At 40.2% G+C, this 13,920-nt stretch overlaps 1 protein-coding gene across 7 annotated transcripts; it reads right to left on the bottom strand.

Annotated features, from left to right (window-relative positions):
- Positions 1-211: 211 nt before the first annotated feature.
- PLIN2 (perilipin 2) lies at positions 212-13,690 on the bottom strand. Of its 7 annotated transcripts, none has more exons than XM_021535450.4 (9): positions 13,615-13,690; positions 11,419-11,471; positions 11,142-11,337; positions 10,403-10,485; positions 9,629-9,914; positions 9,146-9,330; positions 8,267-8,401; positions 7,482-7,772; positions 212-1,168 (listed from the first exon to the last, which is right to left on the bottom strand). In XM_021535450.4, the coding sequence occupies exons 2-9, from the start codon at positions 11,446-11,448 to the stop codon at positions 1,034-1,036; spliced, it is 1,341 nt and encodes a 446-aa protein (XP_021391125.1). In that variant the 5' UTR covers positions 11,449-11,471; positions 13,615-13,690; the 3' UTR covers positions 212-1,033. The 7 variants fall into 7 exon arrangements, with proteins under 7 accessions (XP_021391125.1, XP_085424044.1, XP_085424045.1 ...); XM_085567918.1 differs by having other exon boundaries at positions 9,146-9,334; positions 9,633-9,914; XM_085567919.1 differs by lacking the exon at positions 13,615-13,690 and adding an exon at positions 12,208-12,347 and having other exon boundaries at positions 9,146-9,334; positions 9,633-9,914.
- Between the last annotated feature and the right edge of the window lie 230 nt (positions 13,691-13,920).

The following is a 13,920-nucleotide window of genomic DNA, read 5'->3' as shown; positions in this document are numbered from 1 at the left end:
GCCTAACAAGAAAATCTCGCGCTGCAAGCACGCTGTGCGGTTCAAACTTTTATTCCAAGGCATGTCAGCGGCCAGCCCTGCAGGGTCACAAGGCCGGTGTGGCTCCCTCCGGTGTGGAGGAAACGCCAGCAGCTCCGGCCCCAGCCCCGCTCCCTCTCCCCAGCTCGCACAGAAGTTACTCCGAGCGAGCAAATGCAGACTCACCAGCCCGTAGCAAATAAATGATTGAGATTTTATTAAAACATTTTTTAAAAATCACTGTTGCCAGAACTCTCCTTACATTCAATTCCCAATTTTGTTCCAAATTTTCTTTTGTGCGAAGTCTTTCTCTCTTTACACTCTACCTTTTTACAGTCTCTTCCCCTTTCTTATTTAAATGCTATTCTTATACCCAAAACACTTTAATACTGAAGCATTTACTCCCTTTAGTCTCAGGCGCCACAACTGATAGCATCATGACAGCCAAAATATTTGCACACAGAAGGCATGTGGAAAGAAAGGAAGACCTTTTGTGCATAAAGCAATCTTGCCAAAGGAAAGCTCTAAGCGTCTAAGCTCTGTAGGTGCAGAGCCTAACAAAAGAACCTGAGAAAATCTGAGATAGACAAAGTGTTTTACCCCTTCCAGCAGCAAAGAGGTAGATGCAGCACTGCTTTTCACACAGACTGAAAGTGGGCAAATCCTCATCAACTCCTTTTGTTGGCAGCCCTATATGCAAAGCACTGGGGTGTTCTCATGGCTGCTACCAGCAGGAGAACAAATCATCAATAAAAATCAGATTAGTTGGATATACTGGTTAGGCTATACCTGGCTTGTAGAATTGAAGCCTAACACCCATGCTGACCAATTAATGTAGTGTGCGTTCCTTATATTGAAAAACTCAGATTTTTGATGCAGCTAACTGAAACAGTACTGATTTTTAAAAAAAGTATCCCCATAATCCCTAAACTAGGCAGGTGCATCTTTAAAAAGGAGGAATCTAAATTAAACATGGCAAAGGTACATTGTATCAAAACGACATTTTTCTGCTTCTCTATTCAGCTCTTTGCCCTGTAGTGTAAGGACCATTTGTGCGTGAAAAATCCTGTTGATCCTCTTCATCCAAATCCAAAATGTCTGGAACATCATCTGACTCTGAAGACAGGTCTGTAATAGTGAAATCTGGAACCTGTGTAGGAATGAAATTTCAATCAATTCAAAAGTAAAACTAAACAAATTTGTCCAGCACTCCTTCACTGAAGATAGGACACAAAGGTGCTCAGCACCTCTAGAAACCAGACCAAACATCCTGATTACACAGTGAAATATGCTCATGCACAAAGGAAACGGGAATGATTAAGACAAATCAAATACTACACAAGACAGAAATCAGTTGCTTAGAAGGTCTGATTTTAGAGTAGAGATAGAAAAAAGATGAATGTAGTGAACTGAGGTTAGTGAAACTGATGACAGGAAAATTATGAAAGGAGGTTTTTGAACTAATTTTGCCTTTCTTCTTTTCATTGAAGCAATGGACTATACAAAGTAATCTGCCTTGAGAAGATTGAGATGGATTGCTGTGTTACTCTGCCTACCTACCGCACCAGACCTTTTCTGATGAAACAAATACCTAGAACTGCAATCTCACTTTGGTCTCTGTTTAAACTGCATGTTTCTGTACTGTTAAGCAGCACAGGGTTTCAAGAACTGCCAGAAAGACATCAGGATACATGGATGTTACAGACTTCTAAAAATGTTGGATAAGACACTTAGAAGCTTAAGTCCCAACCCTTAAGTCCCCTTAGTAGGACTTAGATTACTTAGGCACTTCTGAAAAATGGGATAAAATTAATAAAAAAAAAGTTTTTGCCCCAAGTGAAAAACAAATCTGTAGCATGGTTTATGGTTAGTTTTAATGTTGGTGATGTGACATACTTGGAGCCAGACACAGTACCAGCAAATATCTACTACTGCATTTTGACAGGACCTTGATTCTGCATGTTCAAAGCAACAGCAGCTTGTAGGCTGCTGTAACTTAAGCTCTGCACTGACTTACTGACTTACACATTTTAATGCATTCCCTAACTGCAAAATATCTTATGACTTACTTCAATGAAAGACAGCATGCCAGAAAAATCTATGCTTTGCCTGCTATGATGACAGGTCAGAAGGGCAGACAATATATCAAATAAAGGGACTGCTGCTTCAGCTACCAGGTTGTATGCAACCAGAAGCACTGCACTGCACCAGTAATTGGGCACCAGGGATCTCTGAAATACTAATTATTAGAATAACTAAAGCAGCATGTGACTAACCAGGCACTGCTGTGCATACCATGAAATAAATGTATGTACCACTTTGGGAACTTAAACTTGATCAAAATAAGATGAGTAATTTTTGTTTCCCAAAAGATCAAAAAGCACTAGGAACGCAGGAAACACACCTTTTTACCAGCAAGAATTATCTTGCATCCTTCTGCTTATGGTGGTTTTCCTAAAATTCTCATTACCGCGCTTAGAGAAAGCAATAGGTTTCCCCATTATCATCACATTCTTGTATTTCATACTGCAGTACAAATGTAGGTATCCTAAAAAGACTAAGTAGTCTATATACAGTTTTTAGCAATGTGCCCAAATGGATAGTTTTATGTATTTTCACTGACCAGGACACAGCCATGTTTAGTAAGTGTGTCTCTGACCACTAAGAATTTTCTTAATCATACATTTAAGAGGTTTTCATTACTTACGTCCATTTTGTTCTTAGTGACAACAGAGTAATTGCTCAAACTTATGTTTCTGCTTTCTTCATCTCCTTAATGCATGCAGTAGAAGAACCTGACTCTTTTGAAGTAATAGTACAATTTCAATAGCCATGAGAGAATTTCAAATTGGAGTGTATCTCAGCATTAGTAAAATAGACTGGATGTCAACATGACTCACCTCGGTTTTGACCATCCTAAATTATATTAGACTATTATCAGTCTATTAGTATATTATTATATCAGTCTATCAGTATATTAGACTATACCAGTCTCACTAAAATAATAATAATAATCCCTTAGTGTTATGGGATTGCTTATGTAAAAGACCTTTGCTTCCACACCACTTTTCACAGTTGACTCACTGCTATCTTTCAACGTCCTATCAATTCTTGCAATAAAAGAGTAAGACCAGATATAACTCTTCTTCACGCAATTTCTCTGTATGATTCAGTAAATCATTTACAAAGATATAATACTTGCAAGATCCCTACATAGAACAGTGCAAAAAAATACTTTGGCATTTTGTTGTCTTCATATACAAATGTTGATGTCAATACTAACAACTTCAATCTGGGTTTTTTTTGCTAAGTTTTTAGAACGGAGCCACTAGCATTTTGACATAGCATTGTCATTTTGTGAGCTTTCAGAACAAGCATTTATTTTTAGTCATCAGAGACTGTATTATCCAAAATAAATAAAATTGCTATAAAATTGCAATAAATGAAAATAAAGTCATTTGACAAAATATTGTGCATAATACTTCCAGCAAGCTGCTGCATGTAAGACTCTCCGATCATGCAAATTACTAACCAAGCATGCTTAAAAATAAGTTTGGTTCTGTTCCATCTTTTTGAGGGTTTAAAAAAGTCTTTTGGTGGTAGTTACTGTTTTTTTCTTGAAATAACGAGAAATAATTAATCTGTTCTTCTCAAATCCTTTCACCTATTTTACTATCTATAAAGTATTACCCCAAGTTGAATTCTGGAAAAGATTATTGCAAAAATATTAGAAGAATAGGAGACATTTCCAAACCTTTACACCTTTCTTTAGATTGAGGCAAACTAACTGCAACTCCAGACCTTATACAAATCTTGTTGTTTGGCTTTGGGCAATGCTATAAATGTCTGCAAAACTTGCATACCATATGGAGCTATTTACAAATGCTTATACTGAAAGCTTTTCTAAAAAGCAATTATCACCAATGATAGACTAATAGCTCTCTGTTAAATCCACCTGATAACAGGAAATGTCAACTAGCATGAACAATTTTTGAGTGCTCTCTAAAAGAGAAAAAGTAATTTCCTGAATCATGAAAACCTTAAAAATGATAATACTCTTATTATCAGGTTAGTATTCTAACCTTTACCATCCCAGGTTTTGTGACACTAGAAGCCTTTGACGTTCCATTTAATCTAGTTTACCTGCCTTGTTGAAAATAGTTGAATATACTTCCTATCATTTTCAATGCATCTGGTCTTACCTTTTTTAAAAGGTTCCAAAGAAACCTCAGTTTTCTAGCCCAAGCTATATCCTCAAACATGATTTTGGACTAAGAGGAAGCAAGCCTCTGTGCAGTGTAACTGAGCTGTTTAATATATACAGTTAAAGAGAAACAGATAAGATAACAGTATCTCAGCTTTCCCTTCTTTATTTGTGAGGAAGCACCTCAGCTTCCTCACTTCAAAAACAGTAGCAGAAAGACAAGATTTTGGAAGGCATCATTCTTGCCTTCAGTGGACTTGTAATAGTCCCTTTCTTTAGCTGCACTAGCGAAAAATCCCAAATTCTGTCTGTAGAGCTGCAGTTAGACTGGAATGTGGAATACACTGTGCTAAATTACCTGCAATAAGATACCCATGCAATTACGGTTGCAAATCAGCTTAAACATTCAATGCTTTCCTTATTAGCAGAGTCTAACCATCTTAATCAGAGAACTTTATTATATTTTTAAAAAATCAGGAACATAAGAATTTGCTATTACTCAGCCATCTCTTCCACTAGGGAGTTGTTAATTCTGATGGGCAGTGGGAGGGTTGTGCATGTGTGGACAGAAACTTAAAAACATTTTGGGGGTGGGCAGCATCCAACAAAAGAAGCACTTATCACAACAGTATGACACAAGAGTTCAGCCATTAGGTAGGCATTTAACCAGGTCTTGCCCTGTTTGCAGCCACCAGTGGTAGGTCAGCTGCCATGAAGAGAAGCCACCCAACAGTGCATAGTAAGGAAGAAGTGCTTTGGAAGTCTAGGCTGGTAACAAGTTTTCTTTGCTTTCCACTTCATCTGCTTGCTGAGATTTAGTAAAGCTGGAGAGCCATGCAAGAATACAAACCAGTAACAGACGACAGAACAGACACAATGTACTGCTCCTGCACCATTTCTCAGTCCTTAAAAGACACTAAAAAGTTTGAGTATCTTATTTGATTGATCACCTCAGGATGAAGTCCTAGAGCAACTAGACTTTAAAATATACATAGAAAAATGTGAATTCCCTTCTTTAAACAGCCCACTGCTCCCACCACTAATTAGTTCCATTCAGTTCCTAAGAGTATCTACAATAGTGGATGCACTCTACAAGTATTATTGCAAGTGGAGATAAAAAGTTTATTTTTCCTGGTTCTATGCAATAGTAAAGTAAACTTAAAAATAAATTAATTCCTGACAGTGCTATGTCTCCAGAAGTCTTAACTCAGGCCCTAGCTGGAAAGGAGTTTCATCATCTCATGTTAATTTCATGTTAAGCACTGCCAGTATATAAGGTGACTATTAAAAGCTGTAAGTTACACACTCTTTACCTGCAATCCTGTTTTGCTAGTTTTGTTTAATACTGTGCTTAAAACAGTCTTCCTCACACTTACAGGACAACCCCAATCTAAATAACTAAAACTATCACATTAAAAGGCTGGACAACATGTAGTTTGCTAGTGCCTACATCAAGCCAGATGGAGGTATTTGTTCTATGTAGCAATGCGTGACTGTGTGATATGTTTTCTTTGAATTGCGTTTTTGCCTCACTATTTGGCTTCTTTGAAAGTGGTGGCTGGCATTGCTACACTAGATGATTGCAACCAGAAGCTGCATAGGGCATGCATCAGGAAAAAGGATACAACTTACCTGGACAGCCCTAACCCAAGAAAACTTATTTCTTAGTAACTACTTATTTTCAAGTAGAGGGGCTCACAGGACTTACTGAGAGTAATTCCACTGAAGTAGTTCAGTGTTAACATTCTTTTGTCACTCAGGTTCAAAAGGACAACAAAGTTAAGTTAAAACTGGTGATACAGCTGAGAAGTAAACACTGTTTATAGGGAGTCAGAAGATAAAGCAGGTAGATGACCATGTCAAGCACATACACCTACTGTGAAGGGACGAGAGAGTTCTTTTGTCCATATCCATCTCTTTTCACTATTAGAACATCCAGCAGCTGACAGTTTAGGGCATTTTTAAAAGTGACAACAGCAAGGATCAGCAAAAGCAGCAGTAAAGCTAAGACTCAATGGACTGATACATAGAAATTCAAAAGGAAGGAAATGCTGCAGCAGTATCTTATCTATTCATCAATACATACACAAACATTTTCAATGCACATCTACATCATTTGCATGTCAAACTTGCTTTCTGCTGGACCCCAGTTTGAGAGAGTCACAGAAGAGCAAGTTAGATTGTTTTGAAACAAAGGAGACAGGATTTGGCTACTAAAGCATTTATTACTAACATACAAAAATGAGTTACAAAACAATGGCTACAAAAACACACACACACACACAACACCAGGCACCTGGGTACAAACAGCATGAATCTTGCCTTTATACTGCATATTAAAAAATGTGTTAATGATAATTATTTGGTCTATCAGTGAAGAGTGTTCATGGAGCATCTAGTCGATGCTCTTAGTCATATGGTTTAGTTTTTAGGTAGTCCTGCGAGGAGCAGGAGTCAAACTTGATGATGCTTACGAGTCCATTCCAGCTTGAGATATTCTGTGATTCTGTGGTCAAGTTACTGTGTTATACAGTAATTCAATTTGTATAGTTAATGGCAACACTGTCACAGCATTTAACTCCAGCTGACTCATTCAGAAACCCCACTTTCAGCTTTGGAATTCTGCACTCAACAGAATTTTTGTCAGGAATGATGTAGCAATAGAATCTGAGATAGTCAGATGCATATTTCTCAAATGTGTGATCTGCAGCAAACATAGCATTTAAGTGTACATAGCTAGACCGTAGAGCTGTTAAATGCATTTCACAGTATGTAAGGCTTTTATATCATTCTACTAGAGATTAAGCAACAAATCAAAGGCTTTCAGCTATCGTGGCTTTCATTGTTTCATTTAGGCTAGTGGTATTAATACCACTGAAGCAGGATGAGGTGCTTGACAGACTAATAGGGCATCTTGATAACTGTCAGTTGCCCATACTTAGGCACTTGAGTCTAATTTGAATTTTTAAGAGTGGCTTAACTACACAGGACAATACAGCTCATGTGTAAGTGTCCTGGTTATAGATTCCCCTATTCCTGTATTTACAAGTTGTTCACCAAATAATGGTGAAAATGGATTTTTTTGACACTTGCACTTAGTAAGGCCACTCATTTAGTCAGTCAGCAGAGTACATGCATGCTATGCAGTTTGTTCAGTAGTGTGTTCAGGCTGTTTGTCTTTCTGGCTGGAACTTTCCTCCCCTTCACCTTTGCTTTCAGCATGCTGAATGCCAGGCAGTTGTGGGTAAAAGGGACCTACCAGCCAGTTGAGCGGTGTGTTGTTAACAAGATAATCCATCACATCATCCAGAGACTCCTTCATTTTCTTCAGCTGTCCTTTGCTAACTGCAATAAAGCTGTCTGATAATTCTTGGAAAGAAGATGCTGACCGAAAGCTCTGGTAGACATCACCTGCCATTGACCCAACACTGTAAACCTGATCCTGTACATTCTGTGGCAGCCCCTGTAGGCTTGAGACCAGTGTGAGGCAGGTGGTCTGAAGCTGCTGAGTGAGGCTCCGTGCAATAGCTAGAGTTCTTGACTCAATGTGCTAGAAAGAACAAGCACAACAGCACATTAGTGTCTTTTTATAACTGTAGCAGTTTTATGTAATTCAGGATACATAAAGAAGCAAAGTAAAGGGGAAGTAGGTGAAATAAAGCTATAGCAGACAAACCATGTTTTAAGTCTGAAGCATCAAAGATATTTCTTCAACACTCAAGTACTTTGTGACAGTAAAACAGATTCTTGTTTCAACTCTGGATAACAAGTCACAGCAGGTAAGTACACTCTAATCAATGAACAATCCTTGAAAGCTATGTATAGGACTCAGTAAGTACATCCCTAAGACTGCTGACAAATCATTATTTCTGGTCTGGATACATCACATAAATGGTTTCTAGCTAGTCTACATACAAATATCCAAACATGGTTTCATACACTAAATAGGATGAGCATTCTCAAGGTAATGGCAAATGGTTAGTTTGCGATTACCTTGATGGGATAAAATACATTTATTTCTGGTGTACATTTACATCTATTTACCTCAGCACTACGCAGATCATCACCATCATTTTGGCCTGTATTTTTCTTCCATTCTACCCAGGATTGATAAAGCTTTTCCTGAGCACCAAGAAGTTTCTTATTGGCACTATTCACGTTCTTTCTGGCATACTCGATCTGAAATACAGCCAAATAAGAGTCCAAACAGTTCCTTTAGGGTTTCTCTACCTTGACTGTTTTGTAGCCTCCTTTTAACATACTTCAGAAATTCAGTATAAAAAACTTTGGAGAGTATAAGAGTGTGTTTAGTCTCAAAGAATTGAAAACTGAAAGCAGTTTTAAGATGTTGTGTAGTGTTCCCTGCTATAGTTCCAACTATTTCCCCATACCTCACTGGCATCCTACAGGAGGAATTGAAAGTGTATAGAAGGCCATGACTCTTATGTGCAGTTTGTCATGTACATAAAGGTATTTGCTGCAAGACTACTGAAGTACCAGAAATACTCAGAGATAGAAGTAGAAAGACAGCAAGTCCCAAAAGAATTTGAAATTTGACTAATAAAAAGGATTTAAAAGACTGATGTGTTTCTAAACCTCATGACACTTTTTTCACTGAGTGAAGTATGTGTCAAAGCCAGCACTACAAAACAGGAATGAATTTAAACCTCTCACTTCTGTTTCTGCAGTGCTTGCAGTTACAGGCAATTGCTCATTAGTTCACATCTTAGCCCAATTTAGAACTCTACTGAATGGTGAAAAAAATTGCTTAATGGCAAATTCTTTGTATTTAATGTAATAATGTATTCATGGATTTAGTCAGAGAGCAATCCCAGTTTTCCTGTGACACTTTGAGCCGTTTTCTTCACTCTAAACCAAGGCCAACATATGGTTTTTATATCTCAAGTGAAAGTTTAAACTTACCAGACTAACGGTGGAGTGGAGCTGAGAGATTGTCTCCTGGCTTCTCTGTTTAGCATCTCTGACTTTGTTTAAGGCTTGTTGGTAGGCACGTGTGCGGACCTTTGAAGACAGGGATCCTAGTCTAACATAGTAGCTTGGCTTTTGGATTCCAACTTCAAAGCCTTCAACGTTTGCAGCTTCTTTCTCTAGGTATGTAGAAAGGAAGCAAACTGATCACTGGAGGAAAACTTAGGAGTTCTGAGACAATTTTATCTGCCTAGTAACAAATTATTGAGTAGTCCTTTAGCACTACGATTAGACAGAGAAATCCTTACTTTCATGCTGCTTCCTTGTGAAGATGCTGCTATTACAATCAGGAAGGCAAAAGACAATTTGCGAAACACGTGCCCCCTTCCCTGCTATGAGTAAGCAATGAATGGATGATTGCTTGCTTCTCTCCCAATATAATCATTCCAATAAAACCAAACCTTCAAGTTGTCTTACCTAGTTCTGCTTCTGTCAGTGGAAGATACTGGTCTACAAGGGCCTCTGATTTTGTGAGAGCACTGTCCACACTGCTGCTCACCATTTGCACCACACGACTTCCCAGGACAGTGTTAATGCTGCCATTGACAACTGACTTGGTCATTTCTACGCTGTCTTGCACTGCTTCTTTAGTCTTGCCCACAACTCCAGTGATCGTGTGAGCAACAGATTCCTTGGCACCAGTCACAGTGGTTGTTACAGCTTCTCTGGCTCCAACAACTACATCCTTGGCATTGGCAACAACCTGCCATAGGACATACAAGGACTTACTAAAAGTATTAACTAGTGAGAGATACATAATCCAGGAAATTATATGCTAAAGCTTGTACAAATATTGGATATCTAGCAGAAAATTTGTCCTAAAAAAATTTGTACAAGAAAAAAAAAACAATATGACTGCCACACAGTTTTTGAAGTTTTCAAAAAACTTCAGTGAATGTAATCCAGGCACTTCATGCAAGAGACAAAGACTCACATTTTAAAAGACACCCACCATGAACTGCACCTACAGAGAAATTGGTGGGCAATTTAAAATAATTAAAGAAAAAAAAAGCTTAATGGTCTCTCAAAGGCAACAAACAGGTCTACAGATAAATCTTTGACTTTCTCATTGCTTCCAAGCTCTGCTTCAGGCACAGCTTTTTGAAATGTTTCTCCCTTGGGTTTTAGTGATAACAGAAAATAAAGGTTTATGGTTCTTCTGCTTAGCATACATAAATGGAAAGAACTTACCTTGTCACTGGGTTGATTCAGTATAGGCAGTCTTTCTTCAATTTTGTCTAGACCTATACAAGCATAGTTGTTGGCAACTACAACTGAAAAAGAAATTACAAGAGTTGGTTAAAATTATTTTTCCCCTAGTAAAACAACTCAAACTGAAAATTCCTCTTTAAAAAGAACTCATGCAACACCCTTGAAGCAGTATCTTCCTCTTCTCAGTGAGTATTGAGTCAGAAAAGACAAATAAAAAGGCAGATTTACAGTGCCAGAAAAAAAAAAAAATCCTCACTTGCAGGCAAAGAAAATTCATTTGATAATTTACAAGCAACTGGCAGAAGAAGCTCAAACACCTGTCTCTGCCATTCTATGAAACCAGGCTTCTGGTTACAACAGCTTTGTGACACAGCTTCCAAATTTAACCAGTTCTTAGTGCAAGAAAGCACAACAGTAGCCTCTGAAACCGGGTGAAAGGTAAGGAAGGTGTTGAGCAAGACATTGCATAATCATCTAACATATAAAAGTCATCCATCAATTTAGTATTATGAAAGCTGGAATCTGCTTTCACTCTGGATTATCACCTTATTTTTTTAAGTCTTATCAATGTGTAATCAGTTACACAACAGGTCAGGCAACAGGTTCAGTCAGGTATGCGAAATAGCATTCAAGACCAGCATGACCATGTTAAACCATAAGTGCATCTGGATAGAAAAAGCAATTACTAAAGTTATCAACAGCTTCATCTTTGCCTTACTTTGTGGTTCCAACTTCTGAATGATAGGCATAGCACTTGTCATGGCTACTGATGTAATCGTCTTCACTCCTTTCTCCGCTATCTCACATACTGACTTCAGATAAGGATAGTTATCCTTTGTGGTGATGTAAGCTGTGGACACCATATCATAGGTGGAGCTCACCAAAGGAAGGTTGGCAACCCTCGATACAATATTCTGTTTTAAAAGAGAAAGGTGTTAGTTGACTCCTATTTTCTGACCTAGACAAAAGAAATTACGGGACTAACTCAGACATACCTGCTGTGGATCAATTGCTGCCAATGCCATTTTCTCAGGTCTTGAACCTTAGCCTGTGAAAGAAGCATATATGAGTTATAGCATCATACCTACTTTATCTAAGTACCAAACTTTGAAACCAACAACCTTCTTCTGATTCACACCATTTACTGGGATCAGGATGCTCACATTCATGCATACAGGAATTATTTCATTGTAACAATTTACAAATCCAAAACTTATTTTAGGTAATGCAAGTACAGCATATGCACGAGACAGGCTTTAACGTACAGCAGTTCACTGATGAATAACCAGGTGGTGGAGTAATTTTTTTCTAGAAGAATTAAGACAGACTTATCTGTTGAGCCAGGACAAACAAAAGCCAGCCTGCAAGTCACTGAAAATCTAGTTTAGAATATTCAAGTCAGACAAAGAACCCACCACCAATAGCTTTAATCAGATTAGATTCTAGAGAGCCCACCTAAGGCTCACTCTGTTCTGCTTGCTAAGTAGTTAGCATTCCTGTGAGAGCATCAGATTTCCATATTGCAGAAAATAAATCTCCTTTATGCTAATTCAGATTATTACACTTTCCCTACTAAAACAAATTGCAAACATTGGTCATTCAACAAATCTACAGTACTCAACATGCATTCCAACATGTATTCCCATGGAGAAAATACTAACAGATGTCTCTACAAGGACCCAATTCGAGGGGCAGGGTATTGCAGTAGTACAAAAGGACAACACTTGGAAGCACACTGTCATCCTATGTACACATGCAGGCTGAGCTAAATCTGCAAAAAGCACCTTTTCCATTAATGATTTCACATAATGCTGCAGTTCCAGAAGAATCTGCATTAATGAAGACAACAAAAAGGTAAACTAGGAGTCTGTCCTCAAAAAGATTGTGGTTTACAAGGTTTGCCAGGTTTGGTTTGCTAGGTTTGTCAAAGAGCCAACAGCAGTTTTCTGTCTCATATGTCTGACAGCAAAAGAAGGAACATGTTAATATTCCATCTGAGGCAAAATAAAACTTTTCCCCATTACATAACCGGCAACAACGACAAAGGCATCCCGTTAACATTTTGCAGGCATATTTGCACATATTAACATACTTTATGTGCCATAAAGTAATGCCGGTAATGAGATTAACCACTGTATGTGGAACACACAAGGAAGACAAGTAACAGACAATGGTTACAGCGATAACAAATAAGTTCTCATTTAATTTAACAAGATTTTAAATAGCTGCAGGAATGTGCTAGGTTTTTCACAAAGTCAGGTCACTTGAAGTACAACTGTATTTCACCATGAACTGCAAAGCATGCTACAGGAAAAGATGCTAACGGCACAGAATCTGGCCTCCAAAGGAAGAAGGGCCGTTACTTTAAGGATTATTCAATATTTGTTGTGTGTCTCATAAGATCTAACATAGGGCATGCATTTGAATTATAGTCAATAAACCAGTCAGTTAGGAAGAAGGAAGAAGGGCCGTTACTTCAAGGATTATTCAATATTTGTTGTGTGTCTCATAAGATCTAACATAGGGCATGCATTTGAATTATAGTCAAAAAAGCAGTCAGTTAGCCTGTGAAGCTATTCCTTCCTGTGAAGTGCTCGTAAAGACAAAAAAGATAACTAGAATCTTGCAATGTTTCAGAGAACCCCCTGAATAGGTTCAGCCCTAGCAAAAGTCGGATCCATTCTCTGTAGCAGACGAGTGAGACGCCTGGAATCCAAGGTCAAGCATATTTCAGAGACAGCAGGAGTTTCTGGAGAGGAAAGCACACAGGCTACATCACAAACTTCTCTCCTACTCGCCCCTCCCTATGGAAAGAAGTGCAAGAAAGCAGCGCGACGAGCCACGCACAGCAGCCGCGGCGGCTGCCCCGGCCCGCCACGGCAGCCGAAGCAGGAAAGCGCACCACTTTCCCAAGCGCCTCCGGGAGTCGCTTCCGGGATGGGGCATTCCAACGCCGCTCCCGGGGCCGGACGAGGTTTTCGGGACTCTGTGGCCCCGGGAGCGCCTCGGCCCGGGCACCGAAGCGGGCCGGGGCGCGGGGCGCGGGGGGCGAGGCCCGCGGGCGCGGCGGCAGCGCCGCACGGGGCCGCACCCGCCGCTGCGCGCCGCCATATTGCGGAGCCGGCCCGCGGGCGGGCCGCCCGGCGCTGCCGCCGAGAGCCGCGCCGGAGCACCGCGCCGGCCGTACTCACCCGGGAGGAGGAGCCGGGCCCGCCGCCGACGGGAGCACGGGCAGGGTCTCGGGCACGGGCGCCGCCGCCGCGGAGTGGGGAGCGCCGGCCTGGCCCCGCTATTTATGGGGCGTCACCGCCGCCGCGCGTCACCGCCGGCGGGGCGGGGCCGAGCGCGGTGACCGCCGCGGCCGGGCCGGCAGCGCCGGGCTGAGGGGCGCTGGTGTGCGGCCGGGCCTGCGGGAGGCCGGTTCGCTGCGGCACAGAATCTGCTGAGTTGGAAAGGACCCACAGGGGTCACCGAGTCCAGCGGCTGGCTCCAAGAGT

The sequence above is a fragment of the Lonchura striata genome, chromosome Z (assembly GCF_050655825.1).
Source record: "Lonchura striata isolate lonStrDom1 chromosome Z, ASM5065582v1, whole genome shotgun sequence".
Classification (NCBI taxonomy): Eukaryota; Metazoa; Chordata; class Aves; order Passeriformes; family Estrildidae; genus Lonchura; species Lonchura striata.
The sequence above is the reverse complement of the archived record's forward strand: the minus strand, read 5'-3'. Positions and strand labels throughout refer to the sequence as shown.

Bases quoted from the DNA above. Each gene is read 5' to 3' on its own strand.
- PLIN2 (XM_021535450.4), bottom strand. From the start codon at position 11,448: ATGGCATTGGCAGCAATTGATCCACAGCAG. The intron at 8,402-9,145 runs GTAAGTTTAAAC...GCTGTATTTCAG, and splicing joins TCCACTCCACCGTTAGTCTG to ATCGAGTATGCCAGAAAGAA. The intron at 1,169-7,481 runs GTAGGTCCCTTT...ATTCCTACACAG, and splicing joins ACACACCGCTCAACTGGCTG to GTTCCAGATTTCACTATTAC.